General features: G+C 37.4%; 1 protein-coding gene across 10 annotated transcripts in view; it reads right to left on the minus strand.

Moving 5' to 3' along the window:
- KMT2C (lysine methyltransferase 2C) overlaps positions 1-14,993 on the minus strand; it is a 191,956-nt gene that overhangs the window by 87,093 nt on the left and 89,870 nt on the right. For all 10 annotated transcript variants that reach the window (XM_058831023.1, XM_058831029.1, XM_058831032.1 and 7 more), the window contains 2 exons: positions 979-1,141; positions 145-316 (listed from right to left, as the gene is read on the minus strand). In XM_058831023.1, coding sequence (XP_058687006.1) covers positions 145-316; positions 979-1,141 — 335 coding nt within the window. The remainder of the gene's footprint in view (positions 1-144; positions 317-978; positions 1,142-14,993) is intronic.

Consider the following 14,993-nt stretch of genomic DNA (forward strand, 5'->3'; position numbering starts at 1 on the left):
TCAGCTATTACAGCATCATAACAATGAAGATGAGAAAATCATTTTTTGGGGGAAAAAAAACCCCAAACAATGAAATACGCATTTCAAAATCACAGGACATAAATCTCATGCCATCCTCCTCCATGTCCTGTAAGTCTCACTTACTTGCAGTTCTGGCACACTTTGCAATCAGGACACTGCCAACCTGCTCTTTTTAGAGGTGTGACTTGAATGTCCAGACACATCCCATGGTAGTGCTGGCCACAGGTAGTACAAAAAAGTTGATCTAAGAGGTCTCCAGGGCTATCGCACACTGCACAATTTGCTTCTTCCTTTGCTAAAAAGAAATATTTTTTTTCAATTATTATTTTGTTCAAAATTATGAACAATTCAGTGAACCCAAAAAATGATTTAGTAGTTCTTATGCATACAAAACTTGATCATTCTTAAGAAATTCAATTTAATTAATATATTTAATACTTACTACTTTAATTCCATTTTCTCAACTAATCTTCTCGTAACAAAAGTACGTTCATTTTAAACCTTAATGAAGTCTTACAAAAAGAAACAGTTTTATTCTTCTTGAGATAAAGCTGAGAGCTTCAGAATCAACTCCTCTGTGGAACAAGTATAAAATAAAGCTCCTAACAGACCTACATCTATTACTCAGCTCAAGTGTTAGCAAGAAGGTTGCTCTAATTTGAGTTAGGACAAGGAAGTCTATCAATTTGAACTAAAAGCTGAAAGAAGACAAGCCTGACCAGTAAACCTCTTCCTTGTTCTGTCATTAAAAGAAAAATACTTTGCTGTGCAGCACGGCTGGTCTTTAAAAAGAGAAGAGTATGAACTCATATTTTCTATCCCTGAACACACATTAATTCTTGGGTATGTGAAATGTGACAGTGCATCTAAATAAAAGCATTCTTAAACTGATCCTATGACAGTGCAGTTTTCGTAAAACCTGGTACTAACTGTGTCATTTGAACACGGTGTACTTACATCTTTCAGGAGCCTGATCAATGTGGTCTGGACAAAGGAGGGACAAGTTACTGAAATCCTGAAATGTGCCTGCTCCAGCAGCACAGGGGTAATGGTACATCTGGGTACATTTCTCTTCACAGCATTTGATAGTGGCTCCAAGGTGCTTACAAAATGCACATCGCTGAAAAACAAACAGAACAAGCTATTAAAAAATTCCTTTTTCTTGTAATTTTTTAGCCAGATCTGTTCCCCTCCTTCATTTAGCAGATGAACACCTTAGCCAGTAGGAGGTAGTGAATACTGAGAAGGAAACTAGTGGGTTGTGTCTTTCAGTGGCACTCCCAAATCTTTACTTAAAATGTTTAATGAAACCCACTCTAAACACACTCTGATGATTAAGATTCTTCTTGTCACAGAAAAGCATTTTCATTCTATGTTATCTAATTTGAGCTACGTTCAGTAATGGAGCTTGGAGACTTATTCTGAAAATAAAGGCAGATGACACCATGCTGTCAATAGGTTATGACTAAAAACCACATGGCTCTCTAAGCTGTAATGTAAAACCACAGACACTGTAATCAGAAATGCAAATGGAAATCAAGTATGACGTTCTCCCAAAAATCTTACTGGCATTATACAATTCTCTCTGGGACGATAATGCATTACATAACCTTGCATTCTTCTCATCTTGCCTTTCAAGACTACACAAATAACACCACCAAACTTTGAGAAGTCATAAATAGGCATGATTATTATTAGACACCAGAGAAATAATTTCTCAGAAAGAACTATACAATGATCCTCCAGTTCTCTAGTCAATAGAGAGCAGAGTCTATCAGTCTGCTTGCAAAAAATCACCCACACCTTTCTGATTCAGTTAATCAATCTTTTTTTTTTCTCGGATTCATTACAGTCCCTGAAGCACTGTAACATCCTTTTGCACTTTTTCACCAAGGCAACAATACTTTTTAAGGCACAGCACCGTAAGATTTTGAGTAAACTTAAGAAAAAACAGGTCAGTGGCTCACAGGAAGGCATACATAATACACAGCAACAACTGAGCTCAGGGACTCTCATTTTTCACAATAAAAATACAACACTAAAACTGGTGTGTTTGATTGCTAGCTGAAGTGTCAAGTAACATCCAAATATGAACATAAACCAAATCAAAGAAAAGTTATGTACTACATCTGCTTAATTCTTAGAATACAGACAATATTTATTACCATAATTCTTCTCTGTTTCAAAGCCTGGCATGAAATTAGGCATGAAAAAGTGCTACTACAAGTCCACAGATATCAAAACCAGCCCATATGAAAACACAAATCACAAAGCTGCCTGTGTCAACAGCTACCTTGATATACTTTAAAACCAGATGAAATGAACATCTTCAGAAAAATATCTGCCTGCACCACAACTCATGGAAAAGAGACAGAAAAAATATTAGTGTATGCTAAACAGAACTGCAGTGTAAAGAGATAAAATGCTCTGGCACAGAAATTAAAGGGATCACCAAGGAGAACTAGTGCCAAGTTTGTGGGGTACAATGCTCAGTCTGTCCTCTGATCTGCAGGCCACCTCACCTCTACCCATGTCTAATACCTGCTGACACTATGGGAAAGGTGCATCCTGTTACTTTACCAGCTGAAATGCAGAGGGGAGGAGGGGAACAAGATAAGCAAATAACAACATGGAGCAAGGCAGCAGCGATGGTAATTACATTTATGGGCTGCCAACAAAGCAAAAGCCGTGCAAGAAACTCCTCTCAGGAAACAATAACTTTAGTGAGCACTTGCTGAGAATGCTGCACAACGTAAATCCTGAACTTAGATGTAAAACCATGAAAATACAGCTCAAAGTCTCCAACTTCAAGAACTGCAGCTCCACAATGAGCCACACACAACCACTGCCCTATTTTGTCCTTGATGTTCTGAAAACCTATGGAAATGAACCAGGTTTAGCTAAGACACAACTCTTACAGACCACACTTTTTTCGATGATTTGACTCAGTACAAAAAAATAAAAAAAAAAAACCCAAACCAAGCAAAAAAAACCCCACCCCACCCCCCCAAAAACACACAAAGAACCCCAAACAAACAAACAAAAAGAAAACAACAAAGGAAAGGGAACTTGGGAGGAGCTAAGGTCCAAAATGTATCCCTCAAAAAAGTATTCAACAAGACTTTGCTGGATCCCACCACTGACCCTTAGTAACTATTTAATCAGGGAAAGAAAATTATGAAAGAACTGTAAGCACTCAAATATTCCTACGTTTATTAAAAGCTGGGAATAATGGAATAAAATAGCAATATAAATGGCATTTTTAAACACCACATCTGTTTTTCAAAACCACCAATCAACCATGGTACGTAGCAAATACAAAATCAGAATGTAACTTTTCCCAAATGCTCTATGACTAAATGATGAATTTATTGAAAATGAGCAAACTACAGGATTACTAAAAAACCTTGAAAAATGTTAATATTGGTTTAAGGAACCACATAAAGATGCTGGAAGAAAAATGGAAGCCCAAGTTACATGTAATTGAACCCTTCAAATCCATCTGCTAAACTGCACTGGCAATGAAAAGCATTTGGCAGATAAGCAAAACACACTTTGAAAACAATGTGGTATGTATCATCTGAAGCAAATAAAAAGCACAGAATATCAACATTTGCTGAATTTGTAAGAGAGATAAAGCAGTCTGAAGAAATTAATGCCCAAAGGGATTTTTTTGGCAGCAGATGTTGGTGAGAAGAGTTACTTTTCCAGCACTAGAAGCCAACACTCCTCTGAAGCCAGGCCCCATGCTATGACCCCAAAAGAACAGCAGAAATGTATTAAATGAAACAAAAATATTAAAAGCTCTGCTAAATAAAATCAGTAACAAATACTACTTTACTACTGCTAAAATATGGACTCATGACAGCAGGAGATGGAATGAAGCAATAAATCATATTGCCCATTAGATGCATGCCCATATGAAGACAGTACCAGAGCCAGGGACAGTCTGCAGTCTCCAGTTTTGTTAGTATGAACACAAAAAAAGGTGTTCTGTGAAGGGGGTGGAAGCTGAATCCAAGTAGTTGAAAGGCAGGTATTGGAAAATAGTAAACTCTCAAGGCAAAACAAATGCTGGTTTGTTTATGGATCAAATAATTTTGCATTCCTGTTCTATGGGAAGAAAACCCCAACTTTACAAGGTGTCAGGAAGCTGGAGAGATAGTTTATTACTTATTCATAATACACTCAAAGAAATAAACTAAAGCAGAGCCAGCAGACTACTTTCCTACTCACAAAGTCCTTTGGTGCTTACCAACTGTTCCCTTCAGTAAGTTCTTTGAGCACTTGTCCCTTGCAAGAAAGCTGAGTCCATCCCTACTTGTGCTACTTCTTACTGTTGTCACTCCCAGCATTTAAAACTATCCACTCTTCTAACTCTACGGTAGAACATCCTCCATGAAGTAAGAGTGGCAGAAAACACACAGAGGATTTACAGGAAGACAAAAATTCATACCTCCTTGCTACAACTGTAATTGCACCAAAACCAGCTAAACAAAAATGTCCATTCTGCCTTGTTCAGCTCAGCTGAATGTCACAAATCCTACTGACTTTACTGGAAACAGATGGCCAAAGTGGAAAATGGTGACAAGAGACACAGCTTTTTGTTTATGGATTTCTAACCCTCCTGTTGCTCCCTACTTCAGAGTACTCCAAAATTCAAATTATAAAAAGATGCCTGTAATACCACATACTATTTTACCCAGATAGTAGCAAGAACTAATCAGAGGTCATGTTTTATCATTATTTTACTGCCCTCAGAATCACTTTATAGTATTACTGTCTCAGCAACTGGACAAGTAACAACCTTTAGAAGGCAGATGTTAAAGAAAGGCTAAAATACAGTCTTTGAGTAAGTACATTGCAACTTGGTTAGTGTCCTAAACCTAAATGTTAGTACTGTGAATTGCAAAATGTTCTTAAAGAAAATAAAAAATTTTTCACCGATTATGGTCCTTTTCTTTAAAAAAGATCAGGTGACAAAACCTATGAGAACAATATGAAATCTTGATTTTATGTGCACCAGAAATACACACAAGCCATCTGTCCTTGGTTAAACATTAATAATTTAATGTATTACCTGTAAGAACAAATTTCAGACAGTTTAGCTATTGGGAAATGCTGTCACACAAACCTGTGACTGAAGAGAACTGGACCTTAACAACATGTCATTAACGAGGGCATGAAGAAATTTTTGTATAAACAGTGATTAATGAAGTTCTCTGCTAGTTCTGATAATCTTCATTGGTTACTCCATCATCTAGAAAAAGCTTTATATTGCTTGCAGACACTAATGACCATTAGCACCTCTCATGTCAAATACACTGGTTTAAGTACCATAAAGTACTAAAGAGCACAATGCAGTAAGATGGCAACATAAAAACAATTAATGGCTTTCAACTGAACTGCTGATTAGAAGTACTAAGCAGAACACCTTTCCAGGAGTACTGGAAATTACCTTCCAGCTTTTTAATTTTATATGAATCATGTCACAAATTTGGAAATTACTTCAATTCATAACAAGCAAGTCAATCAGAGATCAGTTATTCTTCTTCCTGAAATCTTAACACAGTGACTCAACACATGTAATCAAGGTAGAAAGCAGGAGTGTGGAAATTTAACGCTCTCTACAAGTCACTACATTGTTTCTCATTCCTACCAGCTGCCTCTCTTTTTCACCTTCATTAAAAAGTACATTAAATAAATTGTGTTTATATTAAGGCATTTAAGAATTCAGAGAAAAAAAGCATTCAAGTTTTGGAGGGGTGGTTTTTGTAATAGTGGTGAATAGGTTAAAAACTTGCAAGAATCAAGTTTGCTAAGTAAGATACCGTTTTTTTATTTGAAACCTGAAATAGGTAAACATACAAACTTTATGGCACACAAATTCTTCCTCATGTAACCTGAAATGTTCCCAAATCCTGTTTATTCAGAAGCTCCACAGAAGGCTTTGGGTGCCTTAGAGCTGTGTTCTCCTCATCATTACATAAGCTAGTGGAATAACTGCATGCATATGATTTCCCTCACACACTCTGCCTTTGCTACTTTTTTCACACTTTCTTGAGGAAAAAGGGGTTTTTTTTTTATTCACCTCCTCGCTTTCTGCAAGATTTAGAATAATGTAAATGTTTTGAGTGAGGCTAAGCTTTTCCACAGCTAACAACCAGTTACTGCCTTAATTCCCATCTAATATCCACCATGGCAGAAGAGCAAGCATGAGCCTGTTGTTTAGTTAGACTGTCAACAACAAGAAGGTCAATAATGTTTAATGTAATTTAAACTGTGGTTATTAGGCTTCAGCATCAGCAACTCCAGGACAAACAAGGCAAGAACAGAAATCATCAGCTTTGGTTTGAGGCTGCTTTTTGGCAGGCTCAGAAAACAGACTATTGTGCCAGTTCCATTTGATTCATGCTCGGAAGGTCTCAAGAAGTGTGTGTAGACATTTCTTTGTGTTGGCAGAGCACGGGCTGAGCCACAAATTGTTGGAGGCTTGAGAAAAAATAACTGAGGGAAACATTGCTACATGCTTGTTGTTTAATGATCATCTCTAGGCATCTGTTACTGGTCATTGCAGAACATACTGGGATAAAGTCAACTCTCTCTTGAATCCAGCACAGCTCCTACACTCCTAAATAATATACAGGGATTCTGGCTAGCTCGAGCATTCTACAGGTTATGTTATAAGTACATTTATAAAGGCATTTCAAGTAAAAGGAAAAACACAGTCACATTGTGCTTCCAAATGACACACGGCTTGATGAGGACATCCTAACTTCATTATACTTAATAAGGCTTAGTCATCTTATGGAATTTACTTCATGGCAATTCAGCTCATGGAATTTACTTCAGTTATGGAATTTACTTCAGGCAATTCCCATCAAACAGTGGGTGTCCATTTTCAGGCTACAGTACTGGCCAGATCTCCACTGCCTGCAGCTGGAATTGGAACACAGCTCACAGGGAGGTCAAAATTTAGATGACAGTCTTGAGCTGTCCTACAAGAACACAATTTCTCTACTGGTACCACAGCCAAGCTCACACCAAAGTTTTTGTCAGCATAGAACTATCAAAGAAGGGATGTTAATGGAGACTGCTTAAAAATACTTTCATATAAATCCTCTTCAATTTTTACAAGTTTTCTGAACAATAAAAAGTAGGGCTAAACTTCTCATAACACATCTCTAAATTCTCTTACGTATTTTTGGAACACTTAGACAAAACTTTCCAGCCATTTCTGAGAACAGAAAAGTCATTAACAAAAACATTTTGTTCATCTTAAAAGCAACCTCATTCATGGGACTTGCAATTTGTCCTAAGTTTTAGCGTGGGGAATGCAACTTCTGCCCTTTCCCTGAAGACCTATCCAGATGTTACCGAGCCTGAGAAAATTATAATCTTCTTTTTTTTAATGTAAAACACTTCCAAAAATTTGTCAGTGAAAAATCACAGAAAAACCTATTCTCGTTGATTATGACTGATCCTCTCCAATTTCTAGCACTGACTGGACATCATGTACCTCCTGCAAAGATTCCTTCAGTCTGACAAGGATAAGAGGGACAAAGTCTGTAATAAATACTCTAAGCCTAAGCACAAAAGGCCACTGGCATGGAAAGCAGACATCCTGAAGGATCCTGATACTACTGTCACTTGAGAGTATCCAGTACACAGGCAAATGGACAAGTAAGGAGCAAAGAGACAAAAGGGATTCACTGTGTGCAAATCAATCTGATGAAACTGGGAGGAGAAACCAGGGAAGGAGATGGAAGCTGAGGAGGGGCAGGGACAGCACTTGAAGTGCCAATTAATCAAACCTGGGCACTCAAATTGGATAAAGACCTAAGAGAACTTGGGTGCTAAGACACAGGAAATGGTGACAGGACAGATCTAAGAAAGAACCTAGGCAAAAGGATGAGAAATGTTATGGAGAGATGAAGAGTGGAAATGGCTAAAAATAATCAACTGGAACAAAAAGTCAGAAGTCTGAGGCAACTGAAATTGGATGAAGATTACAAGAAGGAAAAGTACACTGTACTCTGGCACCTAGTGCTGTATCACTATCACCCAGCCAGCTCAAATAGCAGCCCTCTTATGTAGCCACAAAGGCTTTAAGCCCACAGTTTGGGAGGTCTGCCTTTTCCCTCTTCTCCCTGACAAAAGGAAATGATGCAGGCAGACAAACACAAAGCAACACAGAGACATGGAGACACAGAGCAAGGAATGAGCAGACACGCACACATGTACATATGTGAGTGCATTAAAACACAAGGAGGATTACAGATCAAACGTGGATTTTGTGTATAAAATAGATCTTTTAAGAGGAGTCACTGCATTAAAGAAACCTGTTACCTGTGAGACTGTGCTTAATTTACAGAGGTGACAAAAGGAAACACTGGAAAAGGTTGTGGATGGTTTGTAGAAGAATAAAAGCACTTAAGTTATAGCAACTGAGCAATGGCCTGCAAAAGAGCTGTAGTTTCATTTCTTCCATGAAGCTCCTTGATGACACTAGGCAGGGCACTATGTAAATTCTTTTTTTTTTTTTCCCCCTAGTTTTTAATCTTACTCTTAAAAGCCTGGAGTTTTCTCTGACCTGTAAAAATTCAGCCTTAATTTCTACATAGATTGTGCACTCACAACTGCAACAGAGTGAAGGAAGAACTGCAGTATCAGTGCAACCTTTTTAACATAGTTTGAGTATTTCTGAAACTCTTTCAATTTGCCATCAAAATTAGAAGATATAAATAAATTCAGCTTCTCTGGGGGAAAATTTAGCCTAAGATACATAACAAGGCCATATAAAAATATGCCTATTTAAAGAAATTTATAGACAAGCTATTCACATGTTCATTACAGTAAAAATATTATAGAAAACATCATACAGAAATGAGGAATTCCTTCTTTTCAGCAGTATCTGCATAGTCTACATACCTACACACTAAACAATAATGAAAAAATGGAATATTGAAGAGGTTTATACTAAGACAGCAATGTCCATCCTATGGACTGAATAGGTACAAACTGTTCTGCGTGTGACCATACAATTAAAGATGCATAATCAAGGCCTAGGCACAAAAGAAATTAATTGTGTGCAAAGGACACTAACTGTGTGCAAAGGATGTTAATTGTGTGCAGACAACCTGTCTTCTGAAATGGCCTTGCTTTGTGTTTTCATTTCACTGCCTTTAATAATGCACTCTTTTAAGAAAGATTTTGTAGATACATTACCCTGATTTAACAGAAAGTTAACATCATCCAAAGTCACTATATACACCCAATGACACATATAATTTACAAGGTAATAGAAGGGATGGAGTGACAAAAAACTCTGGATTATGTAGAGACATAAAAAAAAAAAGCAAGAATTTCCTGCCTTTAATACCTTCCTCATTAGTGAGCACCTCCTTAGTATTCCTTCCCCACTGACTGCAATCAGTACCTTATTGTTCATAATTCCTATTTCCTTGGCTGTTCCTAAATTGCACTCTCCAAATGGCACAAAGTCATCGTAAACAAAATCCTACATCTTCAGTTCACTAATTTTTGTAAATGGAGCTCAAACAAAGCAATTAGGTGGCATACATTGAAACTACCAGCTTGAACATTAATATCATTTCTTTCCTAATAAAAAAACTTGACATGTTTTATCTGGCTGGGGCTTTTAGCTTTTTTTTCAATTTGACTAAATTAGTCACTTACATGTATTTGTCCCACTGCTTCACCCTAGACATGGTATTCCCAAACACTATATAATTCTTTAACTCACTAGCCACTGACATAAATAAATAAGCCTCATGTCTTTCCATCTTGCTCCTTCACTGGTATTCCTCAGGCAAGCATTGTGAAGTGCAACATCTTGATGCTGAATTTAAAAACCTAAAATTACTGGTCAAGCACTGAAGCAGGTTATTCAGCTGTTGTTCTGAGCGTCAGGGAGGTGAGAGTAAGAAGGGCTGTTTGTTTTGGTTTTGCAGAATGCTGCCTCAGTAGCTTGTGAGGAAAAAAGCTGCCAAATTTTGTAATGAATTCCACAGAACATTAAGTCTGATGCTTAGCAGAAACCATAACTGTTAAGTAAATGATATCCTTTTGATGAATACCCTTATTTGAAAACAACATTGATTCTTCTAACCCTCTAGCAGTGTCCCAAAACAGATGTGCACAACTGCAAATTCTGTTTGCTTTCAGGTTTACGAAGTGTGATGACATTTTTACAATCCTGCATGAGCCCTTTTACCCAGGAGTAAAATAAAGCACAATAATTCTTCACCATCTGTTTGTTAATTTTGCATTCATTTAACTTTGCATTTTAAACTAATAATCATTTTCTTATAATATAGTTTGCTCCATTGGTAGAAATTACAGCTGTTCAATTAAAAAAGGAATGGTTTGTAACACAGTTTTCCTCTAAATAATTCCATTGCTCTTAATTATAGCAATGTTAGTGCCATCAAATGGAAAAGAGCTGCCAGAGATTAGTGTTATGCTTTATATGTCACAGATTCCCTTAGTAAATGTACTTATTTTCTTCTGTTCTAGCACCAATTCCTACTTGGTCTCTTTAACATTAAACCCATTTTTCTCCACTAAGAGATTCTGTGTGTTTTTTAACATTGTTATGTGTAAAGGTACAAACAATTAAATGAAGCTTCTGTTTCATTTGTGGCACAAAGTCAAACAAAGCACAGTCCTACCTCTTCATAATGCTTTTCCTTAATCTCTAATGACAGGACAATGAGGTTTTGATATTTACATTTCAGCTGGTTACAGCTAAACTAGGGCTGAAATAATGTCCTAAAAGCTTTTTCTCACCATGTTTACAGTCAAATGGGGAGATCCCATTCCTTTATCAAAAGTAATACCACATTGAAACAACATGAATAATACATCAGAGTTAGTGAAAGGGAAACAATTTGGGTCAACAAAAGATGTGGTGCTTGCAGAGAGAGCAGGAGCCAGTCTGAAATTCTGAGAGTTCTACTGTGGACTCTGTGTTATGCTCTGGACAGAGCATTTTCCACACAGACCAGGCTGTAAGGTCACAAGACCTAAACACAGACTGTCCCCACGCTGACACAGTGGAGAGTCCACTTCACTGAGGTTCCTGGGCTTAATCATCATCCTCATCTACAAATAAACTCCTCAAGAGACACAGGCTGCTCAGCTAATTCATGTAAGCAGTCCAGTAGTATTAGAGAGCTGATCAGATGGTTAAAACAATCAAGATGATTGCACTGTTTTCTAAAACTAATTTTATCTGATGGCACAGAAATCTCAGCATCAGCCGATATCCTAATGCTGTGACAGCGTTAACAATTCTGTCACAGTACTAGGATGAGTATTTTACTTAAAACACCCATAAGGCAAGAGATGGTTTACCACAAAATTGATTTATTTCAATGAAAGGAGTTCAGAAAAGGCTGAAAAACACTCAGCTAGTGCCTAAGACTGTAACAGAGCACTCACTTACAGAAAGGAACTTCCAGAAGCACCACACAGAACAAGCTCACATAAATGAGGAGTGAAAGTACAACCACACGTTAGTGAGATGCTCAGCTTCCAGTCCTGCCAGAATCCTGAGCATCCTGACCTTTCAGTTTCTCAGACGAGCGAGCATTGCTGCCAAGGCCGACCTTTACTGGGGGATTTATCCATCACAGTATTTTATTTCTGACAGGAAGCAAACATTCTGGAAGTGCCCAAGGCACATTCTGATGTGATGGATGTGTAATGGTAACAGTCTTCCCAATGATCTGCCATCTATTTCAAGTTTCTCTCATTAAAAAAACTCACCTGGTATGACATTTGAGAAAACTGAGACTCTTTCTTATTGAATGTATCAAACCCATTTACATTTTGGAAAATAAGCATTTCCCTCACAAAGCTCAAAGAATAATAATAACAATAACTGAAATGTCTTCTTGTGTCGTTTCTCCAGAAATTCTCTATTTGCTTTTAAAGGTTTATGATTTTTCAATACATCTCCCTGGAAATACCACACAAACACCACCTAATACTCTGTAACAACCTGCAGTAATTGAAAGGGAAAAAACCCTCAGTATTTGCTTGGATTGGGTATATAGATTCAGATTCATTATTTATTCTGCAGATTCTGTCATTCTTTCCACTTCCTTGCAAAGCAATTTCATACTGAAGCAGAGTGGACAAAATTTTTTTGAACTGAAAGGAAATATAGTATAAATTAAAAACTGCAAAGGGAAAGGCTAAATGTGGAAGTACTTGTAGTTTTATTAAATAAAGTGTGTCTACACTGCAACTTGAATACATGTATCTGAAGTGAGACCATGACACTGCAATATAGTGTATCAAGTTGTTTTACCCAAGTTAGATGCTTCAGGAAATAAATATTTATTTATTTCCTAACAGCTACTTTCCCTCCCTGATGTACTGAAGAGGAAAGTGACGTGTTTGTGGGAAACAGTATCACTGAAAACACACTAGTTAAAAAAGCTTATGTGAAGTGCTGCTTTGAGAACATGCCACTTCATCAGTTCTTCAATTAATATTATTTAATAGGATTCTTATAATTAATCATGACTATGACTCACGGAACACCTACACATTCATTACTGGCAGCAGACTTACTATTGTCTCCTTGATTTTTATTTCCAGGTCAGATCTGCAGAATGCAGAATGCAGAAGATAACTATATACATGAAAATAAACAGCATTAGTTCTTTCACATAAATTAATGACTATCAACAGCAGTCTATTAGGAAAAATAACTTTAATGCAAGTAATGTCTGTATTTCCCACTAAGGAGATGTACTTGCACAGGAAGGGCAGTTGCTCCACATTTGTGAAGATTCCTAAGATGCCTCTCTCATGCCTGATTTGCTCCATGTTATTAAAAAAACACTCAACGACACCTGCATTAATGGCACTACTTCATACTGATGTCTGCAATATTTATGCTCAATCTGCAACTCTGGGACAGAACTTAGACTAATGGAAGTCAATAACAAAATCTTCAGGGAGTTCAAAAGTATTTTTTGCTAATGGTTTGATTTTGCGAGCTGCTGAGTACACCAATCTCAGAAGTAGCTTTTAGGCTACTGCTTAAAAGCAAACTGATGCCAATAGACTAATATGAGTACTCCTAAGTTTGAAAGCATGTTTGTAAGATTTTTTTGAGGATGGGTGAAAACCCTAAATGAAAATCCACAATATTATTTATATTAATCAGGAAAAAAACTCAGACTTTTTTTGACTGGAATAATCAGAAACCCTTTATAATTCTAATTTCACTAAAGAGTCTGGACTGTAAAGCTCTCATTCAAAAAAAACCCATGTGACTCACATTCATGATAAATTTAACAGACATGCTTAAATAAAATACTATATAAAAGGAAAACTGCTGTGAAACCTAGATTAGAGTCAGTTGTGTAACACTAAGCAAACAATGCTACAGCTGAGCAAATACACCTACTAGTCCCACTGAGGTATTTTTTCCTTTTATTCCTGTGCTATATATTAAGGAAAAAGCTGCTGAAGAGACCTTTTTATTTCTATAATGCTCAAAGTATAATGAGGACTTGTCCTTGACTGAAACTAAGCAGTATTAACTCCAAAAGACTGATTAGTCTTTTTTCATAAGTATAACCATCACACAAAAGGCAAAATTAGACCCTTGAGCACCAACAATAAAAAACCCCAGATTAGCTATGGAAAAGACCGAATATAAAATATTTAAATCAGAAGCAACCATGAGTGAGGTGGTAATAGGGTTGGAAAACAAGGGCTGCATTAAAACACCTACAAAGGTGAGGAGATTGGTGGTACTTCCACACTTCCATGTGTAAATTTTTATAAACTTACTGCTGGCATATTGGTTAAGAGATAGGTATGGTTTCCTGATTTTTTAAATACATACAGAGCTCCAGTTTTCTTATTTACTGAAAATATTAATGGCATAATAATTTAAATAAATTTGTTAATATTTCCATGCATTTTAAAATGAGATTTTATTTCCTTGTTCCCCATTCAGAGCTGGGGGGCATTCCACTGACATTTTCTCTCTTTTGTAGACATTGAAGGACTTTACCATTGTTGCTGAGCACAGAAGGACAGGAGAAAAGGAGAGCCCAAGTATCTGCATTCTCATTTTCCACAGCAAAGCCCCAAAATGGGTCAGTCCCACCAGCAAAATGACACATTACCAAGGAAGAAGGTACATTCTTGACTGGAGAGGCAGTGTGATTTTCCTTTAGTGGGTTTTCTTTGCTCTTCAGAGATCAGGCTCTCTCTAGTTTTAACACATAACCCTCACCCCAGACTATAAAACCCTGCAATGGATTGTAAGTGAACTACCATGCCATTGCATTAATGCTCAGAGTAACATTTATGAAATACACCAAGGGAAGTGGGGAGAGGGAAAAAAAAGACAATTTCTTTTGACATATTATGAAAAAGAGTGTTTTCTACTCAAGTCATGCAAAAGGAAGAAAAGGTCTTTGTGAAACACACTTCAACAGTTTGGAACATACACTGCACAATTTCACTTCAGAGCTTTCAGTAAACTGTTAGCGAATAAAGAAAACCTGCACTGGAAATTCCTCCAGGAACACAGGCCCTTTCATGTTTCTCAGCAAGGCTCTTCGGCTTTCATTCCTGGGCTGTTGCTGTTTCTCAGTCTCTTTCTGTGCCCCCAGTCCATTTTGTCTGGTTCCTACACCTCAGCCTGCCCTCAGTGCCTTATCACCTACTCAGCATCAAAGCCCTCTCAGAAATGTTTCTGTAGCCATGATCTCTCTCCTAATTCTGGTACCCACCTATCCTACATCTAGAGTTCAAGAAAGGTGCATTTTTCAAAGCATTCACCTTGAAAACAACTCATACTGAAAATTCTTAGGCTGACTCTGCTTTCCCACTTGAGTGTCATGGGAGCGCTCCCAGGGCGAGCTCCCTGGAACCTCCTCCTGGCTCCAGAGCAGGAACCCACCTGCACCACT

This window comes from Poecile atricapillus, chromosome 2 (genome assembly GCF_030490865.1).
Source record: "Poecile atricapillus isolate bPoeAtr1 chromosome 2, bPoeAtr1.hap1, whole genome shotgun sequence".
In the NCBI taxonomy this organism is placed as follows: Eukaryota; Metazoa; Chordata; class Aves; order Passeriformes; family Paridae; genus Poecile; species Poecile atricapillus.